Below are 22,456 nucleotides of genomic sequence, written 5' to 3'. Positions count from 1 at the left end.
TATATTTTTTGAAAAGTCAATATTTTTCAAAAAATTGTAGAAGACAAATAGACACAAGAACAATGTTGTTGAAATACATTTTACTACCTTTCACCAAATCAAACATCAATTTTATAACATTTGTGTTTTTTTTTACCCAACAATATTCCTAAATTGAATTATAATAAATATTCAGCCATAGATCCAATGTTTCTCAATTCCGTCAAATTGTGCTTACGACATTAAATTGTCTATTATATCAACAACAAAATCATATACTTCCAATAAATTATCATATAGGTTAAATGGGTTAACTCAACCCACCCTAAAACTTTGTTACCGTACCATTTAGAAATTATTTCTGTACATTTTAAAATGGAAATTTTATAGCGGATGAAAATTATATTCATATTGTTTATGGACAATGAAGTTATCTATATGGATAAAATGCTAGTCTAATCCAAAATTATAAATGAGAATAGGAAATTTACAGTACACATTTGCTAAAATAACTTATACACATTACTATACAAATGATCTACAGATAATACACAGTGTACCATAAGTCTTTCTATCCATGTTATAAATTGTCTATTTTCTTTAAATATTTACATGAAAACAAATTTGCTTTCTGTTTAACAACAATGTACATCAGTTGTAAAAGTTAGTTGTAAAGAAAATTAAACAAAAAGTACATTAACAGTAAAAAAATACTATGAACTAAGATTAGTAGATAAAGTATCGTTAATACCAGTTTCAAAATAAACATTAAAATAAAATAACAATATAGTAGCTATTAATGTAATTAGTATTTACACATTCTTTGTATTTCATACATACAAACAAATATTAACAGAATTGTAACTAAAAAATTGCAAAACTAATTCGAAAATGTCACCCAGTGGTAACCAAGGATAAAAAATGTATTCAAGTTTTTTTCAAGTATTATTTGTTTGTCTTATTTTTAACTTCTTAATGGCTTTTTTTCTCTATAATCATTATTTTTAATGATATTTATTATCTATTTATTATGCATTTTTTCAGCTATAACACGTAACAAAAGGTTAAAATCAAGGTTTATTTAAAAATTTGCATAATAAAATATTATTATTTTCAAAGAGTTTTGTAGATAAGCAAAATTCGCTCACATGGATAAATAACTTTATAATTTCTTAATATACACTTTGTAGTACAGTAGATCTCCCTATTAAGCGAAATACTTCAGGGTCCAACAAAGTGTCTGAATATTATGTGATAATTAATACATAAAGTAAAGCATACTCCACCGATATGAGAGTATATATTGTATTCAATTATTTAATATATTAATACTGTATAATCTATTCCTGTGTAAAATCAACTAAACTTTGGGATTAACTGCAATGAAAAATGTTATTGTAGGAAAATACGCATTGCAAAATAGCGATTTTGTAAGACATTTCAGAAAAAAATATTGCTTTTCAAATATTTGAACAATTTTTACAATGGTTTGGTCAAGAAATATGATCCGAACAGAAATCTTACAATAATCAAATTACTAAAGGTTACAAAGAATAAATTTTGTAAAAAAAAAAATTATTATATGAATATATCTAATTAGTGATCCACAAAACCCCACAAACTTTAAAAAAGAAAAAAAAAACTTTTTCAAGATACTTAAGTTGTATTTGTTATTACCATTTTTCTTGTTTCTTCAAAGCATTTTGTTTTACTTATCCAAACAGTTCTTTTCGGTAAAACAAATTAAGTAGCTTAGCATAAAGTAAGCTAAAATAAATATGATAGCGAGGTAATTGACAAATACCAACCCTAATAACGTGGGTATTACAAATAAAAAGAATGTACATCTTAAAATTACATTTATACAGACTATTGCTATTAAATAAAAATTGTTTATGAGTTTGCATACATTAGCATCACCATCTACAAGTTGTACTGTTCCACGATTAGTCATCTTCCATTTTAGAGCACAAATTTCCTTGCCTTTATGTTTAATTAGTAGATTTTCTTACCGCAGAATGATAGCCAGACAAAATAGTAGGTTAAAGAACAGGATATGTTTTTTAGCGAACCCTATAGCTCCTTACTACAATACAGATACATTAGATTATCACAGCACCAAATAACATACAACCACATATTCAGTTTGTCTAACATGTGCTGTAGTTGTCAATAAAACATGGTTGATGTTAATAACCAAACTTACCCTAATCCAACAAAACATGTTCAGAATAATAACATTCATTATATCATTCTTTTTTCAACGTTGTTGCTTCTTTAAAAGAAGTAAAGGTCTTTTGTAACCAGCTGTTCTTGGATGCTTGCATCTCTTGTAACTCATTCACTGCAGCATTTAATTGGTGTTCCACTTCTTGTACATGGCACTGAGATTCAACTAACTGGAGTTTGGTGTGCGCTAAGTCTAACTCTAGTTCTCTCATTTGTAACGATGCAGCAGCCAGACGAGGATCGATGTCTTCAGGCTTGAGAGGTGGTTCACTGGCAGCTATGTTACCATCACTTGTAAACACACCTGAGCAATTATCACACTCCTGTACTTTGGTCTGCAAAATTTAAATTATAGATCAGTTTGGATTAAACAAAAAGGTTGAAACATTTTTAAAGTTTATTGAGAAAGGAACCGAGCTGGTAGAAAAGCATGACTCCAAGTTATAATCCAACTTTAACCATCTTAAATATTTGTATACAATTTCTAAGAACATTCTGCTTTTTTGATTTGATCCAAACATAGGCAGTCATGTAGTTGTCAGGGAGCTTTAAGCTGTCTACACTATCATCCTTTATATGACAAAAAATGTGTCAAATATAAAAATCTCACTACCATATTTGGGCATATCACTAACATATTTAGGCACATCACATCTTTTTTGTCAAACTAGGTAAGCTTAAGGAAGCATAATATGATTGTAATTGGGGTGAAAATCAATCTATGTAGGCATAAAAATACATATCTTATATTTGTTGTCTGTCCCCTTATTTCATCAGGGAGTTTGAGTGTCGTTTTGATCACAAATTAGCTGAATGTTCAAATCTAATGCTACTAAATAACAGCATCTTCTACAGAGTTTATGAGGTTCTAAATATATTTTAATGGATAATGCTTATGTCAACTTACTCTTATATGTTCCATTGTTTGTTTATGAGATGTTTGTTGTTTTTCTAATCGTTCACTCAACTGAGTACATATTTCTTTATAGTCCACAATAATGGCATTGTTTCTTGAACTCTCTCCTTCTGATTTCTCTGTTTCACGTCTGTACATTTCCTTGATCTAGAATTTGAAAAACAGTATCAAATTCATTATTAATCTAAAGCTCTATCTTCACTATCAAAGTTTATGTGACAAAATGTGATGTGACCATATATGGACGTCATATCACTACCATATTTGTGCATATCACTTCTATATTTGGGCACATCACATAACGTTTGATAATGTAGACAGAGCTTTATATCTTAACCTCACTTTCAACAATCTATGAATCCACATCTGGCTTAATTTACAACAAAGTCAACAATTTACGGAGATATTTCCATAGAAGAAAAGGTACTGCTGTAGGATATTATCGAAATGCGATTTTCTACCAATGTGAATTTTGAAACTTTTAAAATAAGTTTAATTTAGCCATTTGTACATGGACGTTAGAACTTAATGGGTCTGAAATCAAGAATTGCTAATGTACTGGTAAAGTTCTGAGAGAATAAATATGGACCAAGAATTTATAAATGTTTTTTATGCACCTGTATCGTTTCTTGCTCATGATGTTTCTTCTCTTCAGCCAAATCTTCAAGTTGCTGTTTCAAACCCTTCACGTCCACTTCTAGTGAATTCGTTAAATCTCGTTCCTGTGAAAGAGAGGAAAACATTCTATATAAAACAACATAAAATACAATAATTTAATACTAAAATAAATTTATTGACCTATGTCCAATGAAAAATTTTACTTATTATGAAACATTTTAATATCATTAAAAATGTTATCCATAAAAGTATGAACAATTTGGGTGAGCAACACTTTTTAGATCAAAAGGAAAATATGACAGTTTTCACAAAAAATTAACAAGTCAAGTGGCTGAGTGGCTAAGGCAGGGGCGCTACAAACCATAGTTAAACAATCAGCACAGGTTCAAGGCTCTCATCGACCATTGGTGGTAGAAAACATCTTCTTGGTTAAGGACTTAAAACTGGAGGCCCAGTGTATACATCTGGCTTGTATTCACTTTTAAAACCCCAGTGCATCTTTTGTCAAGTCAAGGGGATGAGTGGTTAAGAATCGACACAGGTTGAAGTCACTCCTCAACCATGGTTCTGGTGGAAGAAAATGCCTTCCCGGATAAGGACTTAAAACTGGAGGCCCAGTATATACATGTGAATTGTATGCACCTTAAAGAGCCCAGTGTATCCTTTGTATCAGGTCACATTCAGCCTTGTCATTGCGCACTTTAAAGAACCCAATTCATCTTTCGGAAGAGTAGAGGGTTATGCAGGTGTACAAATGAATAAGTGCCGTTTAATGGCAGCTGTATGAATACTAATAGTACATTGTTCACACTTGTGTGCAATTCAGCCCAGTAAGGCTGTGGCAGGGGCACAGGTTATTTAACATTTTATTTACCTCATCTATTTCCTTTTGTAGGCTCAATCTGCATGTTATCAATTCATGAGCTAGTTCATCATTCTCACGATCTAATCTCATGTTCTCTTGCATCAAATGTCGATTCTCATTCTACATCAAAAGAAAACAAATTTATTAGTAGATCTGAGAAGTGTTAGGTGCAAATGTACATGTGTAAAATGTTGTAATTGGTCTATCAAGGTTATATGTCATCTTAGAAATCTGTAAGGTGATGTTACAAAACTCCCTTTTGTATAATCATTCATTCATTCATTAGTGAAAATCATCATTTCCTTTTATTGTCATTTGCATATACAGTAAAGCAAAATATATACATAGAAATTGTGTTTGCTCTGAGACATAAAATACAGATATAAATAACAACAAAAAAAAAGGGCACTTAAAGTGGTTTTGTTTGAATTATCTATAGCTTGTATTTTTATTTAGTAAGATGTAAAATTTAGATTTAAAATACAATATTGTACAATTACTTCCAATTTCAATAATTGTAGTGTCATTTAAATTTCTATCTTTCTATTTCTGGGCAACCTGAACTTACTAAGAATATTTAATGAGAAAACTGATATGTATCTGGTTAATTAACAAGTGCAATTTAAGATAACAGATAATTACTACAATTTCTGAAATATGATTTTATAAAGTAGGTCAAATACAGTTTCAGTTGAGTTTCAAGAATAGAAATATTTTTCATTTATGATTGCAATCTATTTCATGATATATTGCTTGATTTTTTTTTTTTTTTTTTTTTTTGCATTGTTATTGCTTGCTTATAACCATTGTTATTATTTAAATTCTTTGTGATGGTTCTTTTTTTTTTGTCTTTGGAAATCTTTTAAAAATGAAAAATATAAAATAAAAAAACAAAAAGGATTTATCCATGTTTAACAAGCATTCTTTGGTACTACTGTACTTGAGAGACAGAATGTCATGATTTCTGGACATTTTTTATTGTAGATCGCTACGGGGTTCAACAGAGCTGTAATGCCAAATGGAGATTGTGAAAAAAAAACAATTTTAATTTACAAGAATATGTCATGTGACTAGTTTTTGGCAGTCTCCAACCAAAAGAATTGTTCTTGCTATCATTTTTTCACTCGTGACAAAGGTTATTTCATTTTATAGTCAAAGATTAGAAGTGCAACAAAATTAAAATTTCAGACAATCTGGCTTTTAGAACGTCAAGATTAAGTATTGATGACAGACTAGAGTGTCCGTAAGAGAAGGTGCTAATTAATTGGGCGCTACTTTGTAGACTTACTTCCAGCCGTTCTACGGGATCTTCCCTTTCTGCCATTATGACTTCATACTCTTTTTCAAATTTGCGAAGTTTTCTGGATGTTACCTGTGAAAGTGAGAAATGTGAACATAATCAATATTTTTAATGTTTGTACAATTTATTTTACTTGTTTGTAAAACTTATGGCATGAGGTTGTTCACCAAGTACTGCACTGCTTATTTTTGTTCCATTGTGTTTGGCATTCACAATTACACTTCCCCCCTAGCTGCACCTTTGCTTCCTGGTTAACTCAACAAATGCGAAATGTAGCAAACAATGGCATTCTGTAACAAGATTTAGTTAAGCTATATCACAAGTTATAAAGCTTTATGCGACAAAAAAATGTGATGTGCCCATATATGGACATTATGTCATATCACTACCATATTTGGGGACATCACACTAGTTTGATAGTGTAGACACAGCTTTAGGATTTTCAATATATAAATTTTTTTAGTACATTACCTTCATAGACATGGCTGACTGAACAAGTTCTTGGGCACTCTCTACTGTACGGAATTTCTTTGGCAATGACACTCGGAAATATTTCAAGATCCCTTCAAAATCCATGCTCAGCATGTCCTTACGACCAGACTTGGAAGAAAAAAGATAATCAAAGTATAATATACAGTAATTCTCCTATATTCTATCAGGGCGGTTTCAAATGTAGTTTGTAACCTTCCCGGTACAATTCCCGTAATTCTGTTACCCCATGTGTATGGATGCCTACAACAATGAACAAAGCTCCCTCTAATACATATTAAAATGATATAATTATTATTATTATATAATTTACAACACTTCCTGAATTATTCAGTAACTTGTTAAAAATAGCATATCATGCTACCTACAAGTTTTTGCACTTCAATAATAAGTAAGTAATTTGTCACATTATTATGTTTAGTTACACTATTGATTACACGATATTATTTAATGTGATATTTACCTTCAACAAAGCAAGAGAGAAGTTAAATATAACTTGCATTCCCTCGCAAAGAAAAACATCCATGATGTGGAAGGCGGTGTGCAACGGAAACTTTGAGGTAAACAGCGTAAGGAACCACTGAGAGGCGTACATGTGCGTCTCAATCCCAAGATTCATAAAATGCGAATATAAGTCTGGCATGACATCCTGTAAGACAAACAGTAAATATTACTATTACATTACTGGTACTATGGTTTAGCTGTTAGCATGTTGGCCTAGTAATCCAAAGTCTTGGGTTTGATTGTTCTTAAAGTTAAACTGCATCACTATTTAACCTTTTTGATGGCCATACTAACAAGATGTATTTTCTTTAGCTGTAATACTTTACTCAATAACCAAACCCATCTTTGTATTTGCTTAAAATTAACAACTTGTTTTAATCTATAATATACTGTATAAGAAATCATTATTGTCTAGGCTAAAAAAAAATTATTTAATCAATCAAAATCATAATAATGAAGGAAAAGGAAAAAGGAAAAATGCCTATAATCATGATTCAAAATATACAAATCTGCATTTATTACAATGTTGTAAATCATTTAATTATTACAAAGTATATGAAGAAATATACAAACCATGAAGAATCTTTCCAGTTGATAAAACTTTCTGTGCAACTCAGCAAAATCATTGTTAAAAAGACTTTGTAGGCCATAGTCATACATAATCTTAACAAGCACAGTGAACGCTTGCTCTTCTGGCATCTGAGAAAGAAAGCAAACTTTAAATTATAACAATTTCCACATAAACTCATAAGGCAAAAAAAAAGCAAATGTAAGCATTAAACATAACTTTACCCTTTAGGTTCACGTCATATCATTGGCAGCCAAATACGCAGTATAGGCACAAATATTCACTGAACCTCAGGGACAATGGGGTAATAATCTACATGTACTTATCTAAAAAAGTGTACCAGGTTTTGTAATGTGAAAGATACACTGGTTGTTATTCAAGAAAACTTGTTCTACCACCATTGAGATGGGAGTGAGATGGGAACGAGACACATAAGAAGCAGCTATGGGCTACTGCGCCCCTGGTCCAATTTGCTTTGCCAACAATAAAACATGTAGCTTACTGTGGAGTAAAGCTTAATTATTTTAAAAAACCAATTTTCAAATTTCAAATACAATGTATATATTAATAAAATCTCAATTTGAAATTCTAAAAAGAATCAGAATTACAGAAATAGAATGTAATAAAGGACTGAAATGGAAGATACTTAGATTTGAAATAAAAGCAAGCAATATCAAAATTGGACGAGACAATGAAAGTAAAGTATCTTGCCTAAAGGATAAGCAATATGGCACAGACTAGTCTCAAACCCATGCTTCGTCTGATATCCTTTTTTTTTTTCTAATTGTTATTCATTGCTATTATTAATAGTAATTAAGTACCTACATGTAGAAGTATAAGAACAGCACCTAAGAAGGATAAGCCTTGGACATAACCAAATATGGAACAGACAAGTCTAAAAAAAATGCTTCGTACATGTTAAGTCTGATATCCTTTTTTAAAAATTGTTATTCATTCATATTTAAATAGTAATTGAGTACTTACATGTAGAAGTAGAACAGCACCTAAGAAGGATAAGCCTTGGACATACCCAATATCCTGATCATGTATTGAATAAGCCTATATTAAAAAACCAAAAATAGTTAACCTTGTTGCTGAAACAGATTTATTTCAGTTTATACATCCTTAATACAGTTCAATTGAGGTATGTACTTATTTTTTGGCATTTTGATTTTGTCTATTTAAAGATGTATTCCTCCCCGAAACATTGAAAAATGGGCCAATTTACACAGACAAGCGGTAATGGTAAGTGGAAAACCGCATATCTTGTCCCAAATAGAATCTGTATTTATCCTGATAGTCCAGATCCCTATGTATTTTCGTGTGCAGATTATGGGGAAAGTGTAAACATTGTGTTTTATGAATATTTGAATCATGCTGGTTATAAAAACCCATGTTGTCAAATTTCTAAAATTTATCTTTGACCTCTGACCTCAATTTGAATGTTTTGACCCATTGAAAACAAAATGGTCATATCTTTGCAACGCTTAGATTAAATGAAATAATTTTAGTGTCAAATTATTTGGGAGATGCATATTAATATTCGTTCTAATGGAAAAGTTTGTCCAAAAATGGCTGGAAGTATGATTTTTGGCATTTTTGACCTTTGACCTACATATCATATAACTCCGTAACTAACAGTTGGACAAACTTTAAATAGGGCTCAAATTAATTTGAAGGTATATGTTTCTATTCAGTCTAATAAGAACTTTTTCAAGAAAATGACCCAAAATATTTTTATTGACCTTTGACCTGTACTGGTACTACACATTCCTAAAATCTCAAAAACTATTGGCCGTAAAAGGTTTTTTTTTGTGAAATTGTTCGAAAAATGTACATTTATATGTTGTATATAACATTTTATAGAAATGTAAAAGAATTCTATTTATGATCACTAACTTTGTAATTTATTAACATCACTAGCATTTGTTATAATATTAAAATGTGTTATATTTACTGATTTTAAGCACTTCACATGAATTTATCAGAATTAAGTGTATTTAATATAAAGTTTTATTTTTTTGATATAAAGAAAATTTAATTATCTATCAAATAAGACCATTTTCAAATTATTATGGCTAAAACTTAATTAAATACAGGCAAAAAAGTGTAATTTTACTTGTATGAACAGCGCCCTCAATCTTCATATTTTCCTTCAAAATGCCACATTTTTATGTGGTTTCATAAACTTAGCTGGTTGTAACTTTTTAAAAGATTTGTTGTCAGTGACGTGTAACTTACATACCCCTTCTACCATATACTAAGTAAGTTTCTGAGATAAAATGAAAAAAATATTTTTATAGCTTGATATTTTTCTTGAGGTTATTACATGGTGCACGCTAAAAAAGATTTTGATTTTGTGCTAAAAATCCATCTTTTTGGTCCAGTACAAACAATCTTGTACAGACATTCTTACACAAACAGCATATTTTATTGGAAAGATAATCATAATATCTATCCAATAAAATATGAATTTTGTGTATTAAGATCTGCTAGATAGCTTTTATTAAACCAAAAAGATGGACTTTTAGCTCAAAATTAAAATATTTTTTGGTGTGTATCATAATAACCTCAACAAAAATATCAAGCTATTGGAATATTTTTCTCAATTTTTTTCTGAGAAACTGACCTAGTATGTTGTAACGGTAGTCGTGTCGAGGGCCAAGACAATAACGATGGCACAAAATTATTCAATGTACAAAATATAATATTTATTCAATCAAAAGTAATATTATAAAACAAGGTGAAAATGTAATGATTCTGACTGATGTTATAGTCTCAAGAATCAATACCCGAACTAACTAACTTAACTACAAAACATATATTTATATTAAGGGGACAGGAAGGATGACTAATTAAATGGTACCACATCCTGATTGACTTCATATGAATCTCTTGAGCAACGAAATAGCTAAATTGCCTCAACACACTCCACTGGGACATGAATACCACTGATTTCGCACCGTGATTTTCTACAAAACACTTGATTTTCATGTTCCCACCTAAATATCTCGGCTATTATAAATCGGATTCTTTTGGTTAGTAGCTCAAAATAAACTGTAGACAATACTGAACATTATGATATATGTTTGAAATTGTAAAGTTAAAAAAAGTACGTGTCATTTTACGTTTTAAAACTCACCATCCATTGCCCGCTGACAGTGTGAGGTCAATTTTTTACCTATTTTCTAAAGTACCACAGTGTTTTATTTGCAATTTAAGATCACTTGTATGTCACCAATCATTTTGGTTAGTTTCTTAAAAGAAAGCTGAATATTCATAGATTCCTTACATACTTTTCTTATGAGCATTGGCTTAAAATAGACCGTGTCAAAATAGCAAATTCTATTTTGAAAAAATCTAAAAAATCCTCAAAATCGCGGCAAAATTCAAATAGGGTTTGCCTGTGTTATCAAGCCTTCACTTGACAGACCGTTGGATTGTAGCTAAGTTTGGAGTTAATTTTTCATTATATAATTTGTAAGTAGCATTTTAATTTTTATATCATTCTAATGTTTGATATATAAGGAACAATTATTAGGTGTTATTTAGTTCTATATGTCGTTTTTTATATTCACAATTGCAAAATTAAGATACCTATGTTTGAATGCCAGCGAGCTGGGATATACCATTTATCACTCGGGTAATGGTTATGTTTATCTTTCTGTGACCTGTTTAATTAATAGATGGTAATTATTACGAAGTTTGAAAATGTTCATACTATACTAGTTTATGTCATTTTAATTTCTTTGGTTAAAACATGTAATCAATAATTGTGGAAATTAGTTATAGTCATAATGGTTGACCCCCCTCCTATATAATGGACGATGACAAGACTTGGGTTGCATGAACTTGGTATGAACCTATAAGTAGATAAACAGCTCAATAGGTACATATTAAAAATCACTGTTTGGTTGCAAAATTTGGACCAAGAGATTCATATGTCCTTGGAAGACCCACCTCTGGAATGTAGTTTTCCAAGTTAAGTAGGCATCAGGGAGAATAAGGTTTGGAGAAAGGTTGACCGACAATTTCGATGGGTTTCAAGAGGGCCTTAATATACGTATTAGCATGGGCTGTTTTCTGACATATGTCGCATGTTCTACAGTACGTAGCAACATCCGAAAAAATACCTGGCCAATAAAAGGATTGTAGAATACGTTGTGTTGTTTTGTTTACACCGAGGTGGCCGGATGTTGGGTTGTCATGGGCTACGGAAAGTATAGTCGGGCGATAAATTGTGGGCAATACGATTTGTTCTTGGGCCGGAAGGTGAACACTGGTCTTAATAGATTTCCATTTTCTAAATAATATATCATCTTTCAAATAAAAGCATACACGATGGGAATTAACTTGGTCAAAAGGGACAGTTCTATCATGTATTATAGTGCTAATGGTTTTATCTTCTTTTTGTTGATGTGCAAGTTGATGTGGTGTTGTTTTGATGTCCAAAGGTGAATGATTGGTAATGTTGGCAGTGGTAGTGTTGTCATTTTTCTTGTCAATTCGGGACGATCTTGGGGAAGGTTTAAGTGGTAGGGCATCAGTGATTGGGGACGTTTTAACATTAAGGGCAGCAGCTAAATTAATAGCCTCTTGTCTTTCTTGGTCATGGGCTTGTTTTCTGGTAATAGCTAATATAGAAGGGGGCCATATGACGTCGTTTGGGTTACCGGTCATAACTTCGTTGCCAAGTAATAAGTCCTTAGGGGTGTCAATACTCACGGCTGCCTTTAATTTTCCTTTATAAGCCTTACAATAAGACCCACCTCTGGAATGTAGTTTTCCAAGTTAAGTAGGCATCAGGGAGAATAAGGGGTGAATAGCCTGTGTGACTAATAGGGTTTGGTCCCACCATGTTACATATGTTATAAATGTGGTATGTAAATTACTGGTTACTGTAAAAAACAAAGTTATACCCTGTTAAGTTATAGAAACCACATAAAAATGTGGCATTTTTGGGGAAAAAATGAAGATTGAGGGCGCTGTTCATACAAGTAAAAATACACTTTTTTGCCTGTATTTAATTAAGTTTTAGCCATAATAATTTGAAAATGGTCTTATTTGATAGATAATTAAATTTTCTTTATATCAAAAAAATAAAACTTTATATTAAATACACATAATTCTGATAAATTCATGTGAAGTGCTTAAAATCAGTATATATAACACATTTTAATATTATAACAAAAGCTAGTGATGTTAATAAATTACAAAGTTAGTGTTCATAAATAGAATTCTTTTACATTTCTATAAAATGTTGTTATATACAACATATAAATGTAAATTTTTCGAACAATTCAACAAAAAAAAACCTTTTACGGCCAATAGTTTTTGAGATTATAGGAATGTATAGTACCAATACAGGTCAAAGGTCAATAAATATATTTTGGGTTATTTTCTTGAAAAAGTTCTTATTAGACTGAATAGAAACATATACCTTCAGATTAATTTGAGCCCTATTTAAAGTGTGTCCAACTGTTAGTTACGGAGTTATATGATATGTAGGTCAAAGGTCAAAAATGCCAAAAATCATACTTCCAGCCATTTTTGGACAAACTTTTCCATTAGAACGAATATTAATATGCATCTCCTAAATAATTTGACACTAAAAATTATTTCATTTAATCTAAGCGTTGCAAAGATATGACCATTTTAATTTCAATGGGTCAAAACATTCAAATTGAGGTCAGAGGTCAAAGATGAATTTTAGAAATTTGACAACATGGGTTTTTATAACCACCATGATTCAAATATTCATAAAACACAATGTTTACACTTTCCCCATGATCTGCACACGAAGGCACTTTTTTTGACATAGGGATCTGGACTATGAGCGGAAATCGCCCGTCTGCTCTGTGTTTTGTGTAAATGGTCATAAGGAATAACATAGATTCTATATTTGTATTACCGTTACCATTCGTCTTTGTAAATTGGCCTTAAGATTTTTAATAGGCCATTTTGAAGGTTTTGCCAAGTGAAAACACCAATTTCACTTATAAAGACGATTTTTTCCCCATCCAATTTTTGGTCAAAATTAATATCAATCAAACAGGTAAAATTTAGAGGATGCACAGGTCCCACACAAATTGAGTGTAAATGGGGTCTCATGTCATACACAGGATTATGTGGGATTTGTAGTTTTGGCTGGTATGAAATATTAAGCATGAGTTTCATAATGTAGTAATGATGTTGATGAAAAATGATATCATATTGTCAGGGTTTCTTTGCCGACCAACCTTGCTAATCTTGTACAGACCATCTTGGCCCTGTCCTTCTTTCTCTTTAAAATAATCATTGGCGGTGAACGTCCGTGAAATATCTCGTTGAATTACTGCCTCAAACGACGATTCCTTAAAGACAAAAACAAATATATTGTATTCATATATGATTCTCAATAATCGATATTTATTAAGTTTTATATATTTAAATTGTTTGAATATCAAAAAGAAAAATGTTGGGTGTTTTTGTTTTTTGTCAATGACCAACCAGTAATTTAAACGGTTATTTGAAAGCACAAATTTAGTAGAATGCGGTTGGTCTAAAAATCATTTTTTTTTAATTAAATGGTTTACTTGGCGCTATGAAGCAGAAAAATATCTATATCAGGATTGAACCCTGCACCTTGTGATTGGCAAGCATGTTAACCACCAAGCTACTGTACAGTTTCACTACAAAAAATGTTCAAGAGAAATATTAATTTATTCTACAAACACATTCAGATAATTGTTTTATAATTCAATTACTGCATTCACACCCATTGGCTATATATGAAGCATATCAAACAGAGCTATTAATTTTAAATTATACTCTGAATAAATTTGCACCGCATAGAAGGAATGGACGTCTCATATAATCAATACTCTTGATAACAAAGTGAAAATAATTATAAACATTATATTGAAGCAATAAGTAATGGTAGAACATTAGAACCACTTACTTTGGGGGACATAGCATCTCTATTAAGAGGGCACTTTGACCCTCTACTTAACTGACTTAAGGATGTCTGCTTATGGCCTGTTCAACTATATAATATTTCACTTTCAAAATGAAGCTTTGAATTTTTAAAGATATATTGTCCCCCTAAAAAAATTTAGTTTTTCAACTGTCAGACAATTGTGTTTGGTTAAAATTAACCGTTTCGTTTGTCTTCGGGTTTTTTTGTTTTCTATTTACAGAAGTGAATAACTTTATTAAAACTGCAAAATAACCTTTAAAGTCTGATTTTATTAATCTTCATTTTCATGTTTTTGGGGGACAATACATCTTTAATGAAAGTGGAAGATAGGACCTATTTAAGAGACTGTTTCGAGCGGTTGTATACACTGTAATTATACAGGTCGTATATTATAGCACAATAAAGTGTAAGTCATACTAATCTATATTACTAATGAATAGCCAAGAAGTTGTTTAATTTAGAACAGAGGAAATTAGTAGGTATGAAATGATTTACAACTATAATCAAAACAAAAAGAATTTATGGCATCAATTTGCTCTTCTTTTTTAGCAGAAAATGAATCATAAATCAAACTAAACTGTTTGGATGAGAACAAAGTAATCTCAGAAAAAATTAAAACATTTGTAGATAAACTGAGCATTAAATGTTTGAATTTAGAAAAACAAAATTGTATCTTTCTGTTTCTTGATTCTTAACTGTATTGTAATCATAGTGTATGGAAAATCAGTAGGTTTAAAAACAATCTAAATGAAAAAATGATAATTTTTTTCTAAGGCTAAAAAAGTGGTTGTTTCCTAAGGCTGACCAACACAAAAATCGATCAAATCTAGTTTGGTCTTGTTTTAGATCGACCAGTTTTTAGTAGAAATTGTATGATTGGATTTTCTATAGTGTTGTCTTAGATTTAGCGAACTATAGTTTTTTTTAGCAAGAATACTTATATAATAATAATTTAAATGTGATTAACTAAAAACAAATAAGACTGGTTTTTAATCGATGTTGTATGTCTGCTTTCATCTACTGTATATTAAGTATTGACTTTGCCATGAACCATAAGAACAAAAAAAGAATTGAATTACGAAGACGATCTAGTGATCTAAGTAATGATTCAGTCATATCTCAGGCTAGAGCTCTTGGTGCTAGACTTTACACAGTTTATTTAATCAATCCAAAAGGTAATGATGTATTGCCTATCAAATTCTTAAGTGAAAACAATTATCTAGAATCTTGAGCTGAAAAATTATTAAATTATTCACTCAACAAGATGAGACAATTTAAGTAAGTGTCTGAACTGCTATTTTACCATCCTGCTCCACACAATAAAAATTAAAACATTCAAAATGCATTTGAAGTCTAAAAATGTGAAATGTACTGCAATAAAAATACACAAAAACCAATCCACTGGACCGCATAAATTTAACATATTCAGTTTAATGCCTAAAGATTACAGTATTGATTACAGAAGTGTATATTTTAAAACCATGAATTTTAATGACTGGGGATTGAGACTGTGGAAATAATCAGGCATTCACACTTAACTTAAAATTCAGACTTACAAAATTGTACAATACTGTAAAGTGTAAGCAAGTAAAAAAAATGCATGTCCTTCGACACAAACAATGTGAAATACAACTAAAACTAAATTCATAAACAATTTAACTTCCGATTGATTACACTGGTTGTGTAGTAGCAGTTTCAGTTACAACAATGACACACTTACGCCCACCCATAAGAATTATACACATAATTTAGTACTTTTTTAAATCAATTAAATTTCACACAAACAGTTTGTGAAATCTTAGCTCCCTTAGGAATCGTTAAAAAGCTGTTTGTAAAAGCTGAGGACAGAAAATACTGATAAATAAATGGGATAAACGATATTAATAATAAATCATAATTTACAATGGCAGACAAAAACAAGTAATTATGTTAGATCCTTTTCAAATGTGCATTTAATAATACGTTGCCATTAGTACATAAGTATAGACATAAATAATTGTGGCATACTGTATGTATGAATGATTTCATTATTTAAGGATGTATTGTTCCCTAAAAAAAATAAAATCAGACTTTCAATAGTCCATTTTATAGCTAAAATAGTATGCACAAAAAAAAGAAGAAAAATATACGTTTTTAAAAGTTGAAAGTCTCATGAATTTTTGTTTTTGTTTTAATGTCATTTTAGAGTTCCATAACTTGGTTGATTGGTATACAAAAGTTTGTTTACTTTGTTTATTATTTCAAAACATTTTTTTTAAATCTGTAAAATCCCACAAAATCAACCTGTACCAAACAGTACACAATTTCTTGTTGTACAAGATTTATGCCGTTTTTGTGGAATATATTTTGTGAGTTGGTAATTCTGCTGTTCTGATTTAATAATCAGATCTAGTTTTCGTTAGATTTATCTTCAAGTTTCTATAAAATGCAGGTAATAAAGAATCATGTTACTAAAGCAACATTACATCAAGTAATTTTATTAAACCGTCATCTCTCTTCATGATGATCTTTCTGGCAATTCCTTCTTTTAATAGCTGTTTTGTTTACGTCCACCTCACACATGTGGCATTCTCAAACTTTGTGAGGTATATCTTTTTATCTGTGTTTACAGAGTAATAAGTAGAAACATCTCAAGAGTTGTTATCAAGAAATCACACCGCGTTATCTAAGCTGACTGACATGCCTAAACCAATGACAGCTTATTATATTCTTTAGCTAATGGACCAAAATCAGTTTATTTCGGAGATAAACAACTTACAACGAGTCCATCAACCGAGAGAATTCAAAACTGACTCCACCTCCGCATTGCTATCTGCGATTTAATCTTTTTAACGAGACTCTACAAAAACTGAGGGTACTAATCAACTTAAAAGGTTAGTGGGCCAATTAACTCGTAGAGCATGGGTTATTATTATGCCCACTCATACCTCTTTTGTGTATAGGTATATCAATGCTTCATTTATATTTTTAGGTGTATACTCTTATGCACACATGTGTCGATTCTATCCATAGTACTAAGAATGAATCTAGTACACAGGGTAACCCCCTACTCATCTAAAAAAATGTACTGTACTGGGATTTTCAAGTTTAATGCTGACCAAATGCCAGTTAAATTATTAGAATCGACTTATTTTTCACATTTTTAACCGTTTAAAGAAGAAAAAAATTATAGCAACAGAACCATATATTATTTATTTGTACATTAAATGTAGTTTGTGAATTAGATCTAAAAAACGTAGCGAATGGGACTTTATATATTTAAGGGAAATATCTCCTTTTAGTGTTCTATTGGTAAACTCATGACTGTATGGTATGGTGCTAAATCTTTTATTTTTTAATATATTCTGTGTATTTGACTGAACCACTTGTTTGAAAGCTATAAAACTACCAATATATAAGTCCCTAGATGATGTTTCCATAGTTACACGAAGCATTATTTTTTTTATTACAAACTACTAAACTAAAGTTGAGCTAAAAACAGATATTACCTTTCACCTTAATATCGTAATCTACAAATGCCTGTACAGATGACACATATTAAACTTGTTTCTCTTCATGTAATCGTAAACATTTGAATGATAGTACTTCATGTGTTCACATTTTTCAAAAATCATGCCTTGATTAAACTGCCTCTTGTAAGTTGATCGAGTAACTCTGTCAAGAACTGATGGAATTATTTTTAAAAATTACAAAAAACAGCACATGAATCAAATTTGTACGATTTGAATATGTACCTGATGCAGACTTTGATTTCTTTTATCTAATCATCAGTGAGCATGAATGACCTAGCTTGACAACTAATAACCGAATTTGTGGTCAATATGAAAACACGCTCAACGCTCGCGATATTTTTCTTAGGGCGCCGGATCGATTCCGGGTGAGATGTGAAAGTAGTTTAAACCTGTAAAAGTCCTTTAGATTTTAAAGTTAATAATATTTTTAAGATTTTGTGAGCTATTACATAAATCTCTCAGTTTCTGTTGCCACTATGTCAGTGGACTTTTGTTTTATGTTTTTGTTTTACATGTGATGAAATAATGAAAGAAAATAATAGTAATGATTGTAGTGTTGTATATGAAAAGTGAGCCGAGATGATAGCAAGCAATGATAACAGTATTATCTAGTTAGGCGCCATTACAATAATTCTTACACAAATCAATCACTTTCATAGTATTTAATAGCACTTTAAAAACACAGTGATCATGTTTCTATATAACTACAGTACCTCATGGAAAGTGTGCTCAATTACCACAGGCTTTTAATCAATCAGTTAATTAACATCTAAATATCTTACACCCTTTAATCTAAAAATAACTTTTTTGAACATCTTTTAATCTAAAAATAACATAGATAACATAACATTAGCATTTCCAAAGATCGAAGCACAATCATCATGTGAGCATTACTTTTTTGGAAAAAGGTTTTTAAAAAATGTTGTCACTATGTTGAATTGTATTACCGTAGTTAAAGGTTGTTTCACATGGTTAACACCCTTTAATCTAAAAATAACTCTCTCATACACTATTTAATCTGAAAATAACTCTAATACACAATTTGAATTAATGTAATCGCCGATTCACAACAACATTGTAACACTGTAATATAATACAATGTATAGTATAAGTGTATATCTCTCTAACCTAATGAGTTTTTTACACAGCTATTACATTACATTACACAGTGCAAACAAGCGTGTGAATGCGGTGTAAGATTATCGGTAAGACTATCCATAAATAAGATACTTATTTCACTCATCAGGTGTGTAAAAAAAAACTTCTTGCCAATGATCAAAACCCAATAAATGAGGAAGAACATCATCACATTTCAAATGTATTCATGTAGTCAAAAGATTTATTACTCAATATTGTTAACGATTACATTTACCAATGGCATGATTATAAAACTTGTGTAAAGCCACGTCAAGACTAAAGACTTATTAATGTAAATACCGTGTAAATCACGTTTTGTACTGCAAACTTTCTAAAAACCAGAACTCTTCCAAACCCAGAATGTATTTCCAGGAATGGAAGAGTTGATTGTATCCTGTTAAATTGTTTCCTGCATTTGTTTGTATATTAATTTTTTAATATGTATTTACGATACTATAAAATTAGGAAAGGAGTGGTTGATAATATGAAAGTGTTCACATGAGTATCAACTATAATACATTTCTTCATCTATACAAAATTCTTACTCTTAATGTTTAAATATGAATCTAGGAGTATTACTGGACCACTGCTTGAGAGTATCCTATGGGACATTGTTCAGGAGTCACCTCCTCTGGGAACACTTCTATTCAAAGGACACCTTTATTTAGAGGACACCCTATTAAGGGTACATATTCTTGTGAAACAAGGGGAAATATGTTTTAACACTACGGAAATACACTGTTCAGGGGTGTCTATTCTACTATCCTGTACTTTTGCCTATGGGTTTCTTAAAGATTATAAGGAAATTGTAATATACAATAATTTTGGATCTAATGTTAAATTTACATTATTTCTAGAGTGGGTCATTGAATTGGTAATTGTACATAATTATGTCTTATGACAATTGGTAATTAATATACTACTAATTGACACTAAATAGTTTCCTCACTATAAAAGTATAACAATGTAGCTGTATGCTGTAACACTGATATTCAATGTTGATAAATAAATAGTACACAGTTTATAACCACTGCAGTGTATGTGATTTCTGAAAACATTTATTTATTTATTGATATCAATTCATTAAGGTTATTATGTACAAGTTACAACCCCTGAAATAATGTTATAATGTAGGATGATCAATCTGCCAATCAAATTAGTAAGCTCCACCCACAAAACTCCTTTGACAAATCAAGTCAAGGCTTCTCTCACAAGCAAGTAAAACTAGTCATCTGTGACATTTATTTTCAGTTATAGCTCAGTTTTGTACAGGAATTAAACAGAGCCGTATTTAAACAGTTTTCGTTAGGCTTAGCCTGCTATCTAATATTACTACTGCTATTTATTGATATATTTGGAGGTATATATTTATTTTAAGGTAAGTATTGTAGGAATATTGAAGTACAGCATTACACTGCAGTAGGTCTACTACTGTAGTTCATCTTAATAATTACTGATTTTATTAATCTACTTGAGACTGATTTCAAGTACTGGCAACACTGTAGTCTGTATTACGATTTTTTTTATATATACAGTATAATATATTACAATCTTACTATCTATATATAAATTATGGTTAATTCTGACATAGGCGAGCACAATGCAAAAACTTCGGTACAAATCTCCGCCTTGGATACCTACCTTATCTATCTCAGATGTACCGCGAAACGTAGATTTGATAACATTAATGTGCAGTTCAACGCTATTTTTCCATATTTCTATCTTAGCAAGATATTATAAAGAGTTTTTTAACAACATTTATTATTTCAACAGTAGATTTTCTACTCAATTTCAATTCTTGGCGGTCAAGTTATTTCCGGGTTTATGATAAGTTCAACTATTTTCTCTCTTTTATACACAAGGGAGCAGTTAAAATAATAGATTTGACCCTAAAGGTGACTGGAAACAGGCACTTTCCATCAATCAATACAGTGTCCCTTTGGAAGACGGAAGAAAAAAATAGATACTATAGTAGGACTGGAGCTTAAGTTGGCCATTATTCATAGCCATTTTAGTTTTTTGTTTATTTTAGGAACGGACCGCGCGTGTGAAAGGTACAGTAGTTAAAAAATATAAATATAAAATAAAAATATATATATATAATATAAAATTATACTGCAAATTAATAAAGATCAAATTAAATATACGCCATAAAGAATCAGAATATATTGTGGGGAATAGTATTATAAAATTACATAGGGAGATTTGATGATAAGACATTAATCGAGTGAAATCCCGATAGCTGAGTTTTATTAAGTAAGCTGGCAGGAATAACTGTAGGCTATCTGTGTCCTGTTAGGACCGAAATGGCCCACTCTGTCACGGCAGTTAGTTTCAAAAGATGTTTAAATTAAATAATGTATTAATACTTATTAGGATGATATTTATTTGAATAAACGCCTCTCCAATAAAACATCACTTTGAATAATAATCACCACATTCATCGCACTGTTATCTACAATTTACCAAGCATTTGTTATTTCTTTTTTACCACTTTTCATATCTATTAGATAGAGGATTTCATTTGATTATAAATTTTACCATATTATTAAAACTAAAAAATTTAACATATATCCCTCGAATAAGCCCCTCCCTTGAGTCAAATGAACTCCGCCTCCCCACCTCCGCCCTATAAGGGCCCTACCAAATAATAAAGACTATACTTTAAAATGTTATTAATCATTATCAAGACACTGTGAAACAGAATAGTTTAGTTTTACGAATGTCAAGCATTTTCAATAATGGTAACCGACAGAAAACGTAAAAGAAGAACATTATCATTCCGAGAACCATCGCCTACTATACACTTCCTAGAGGGGGAGCGAGCGAAGCGAGCTCACCCTCTAGTAGGGAAAATTTTGCTATGTATAGTACTTGCTTTGTTTTTAAACCATCCTGCCCAAGACAGTAAAATATGGAAACAAACCATGGAAAGCGAAATGTCTGAATGACTGAAAATGTTTCAAGAGAGTGGAGAGTTTGTTTTTAAAAATTGTTTGTTTGAATGATAGCGTCCACAGTTTCTAAGTTTAATAACCTGAATTTTGTTGCTGTTTTACTTATTACAAACCATGCCTATTGATTTTCACAAAAATCGATATTATATTGATGATGTCATAAATGCTTATTAAAATCTTGCTTATATCTTCAATATGGGCTGAAATAATAAATAGCACGCCCTCTGTTTCTCTATTTTTACCAAGTATTTTTCTCAGTTTCCGAGTACATTATTACTTGTGTAAAGCCACGTCAAGACTAAAGACTTATTAATGTAAATACCGTGTAAATCACGTTTTGTACTGCAAACTTTCTAAAAACCAGAACTCTTCCAAACCCAGAATGTATTTCCAGGAATGGAAGAGTTGATTGTATCCTGTTAAA

The 22,456-nt window shown here is 30.8% G+C and overlaps 1 protein-coding gene across 1 annotated transcript in view; it reads right to left on the bottom strand.

Moving 5' to 3' along the window:
• Positions 1–62: 62 nt before the first annotated feature.
• Positions 63–22,456, bottom strand: part of LOC144838573 (rab GTPase-activating protein 1-like) — a 50,065-nt gene continuing 27,671 nt past the window's right edge. The window contains exons 11-20 of the mRNA XM_078693988.1: positions 13,708–13,821; positions 8,453–8,527; positions 7,474–7,599; positions 6,860–7,045; positions 6,379–6,507; positions 5,896–5,979; positions 4,617–4,727; positions 3,742–3,846; positions 3,116–3,271; positions 63–2,543 (exon numbers count right to left, since the gene is read on the bottom strand). Of these exons, the coding sequence (XP_078550114.1) occupies positions 2,229–2,543; positions 3,116–3,271; positions 3,742–3,846; positions 4,617–4,727; positions 5,896–5,979; positions 6,379–6,507; positions 6,860–7,045; positions 7,474–7,599; positions 8,453–8,527; positions 13,708–13,821 (1,401 nt within the window). The 3' untranslated portion in view covers positions 63–2,228. The remainder of the gene's footprint in view (positions 2,544–3,115; positions 3,272–3,741; positions 3,847–4,616; positions 4,728–5,895; positions 5,980–6,378; positions 6,508–6,859; positions 7,046–7,473; positions 7,600–8,452; positions 8,528–13,707; positions 13,822–22,456) is intronic.

Source organism: Antedon bifida, chromosome 3 (genome assembly GCF_963402885.1).
Source record: "Antedon bifida chromosome 3, ecAntBifi1.1, whole genome shotgun sequence".
Lineage (NCBI taxonomy): Eukaryota > Metazoa > Echinodermata > Crinoidea > Comatulida > Antedonidae > Antedon > Antedon bifida.
The sequence above is the reverse complement of the archived record's forward strand: the minus strand, read 5'-3'. Positions and strand labels throughout refer to the sequence as shown.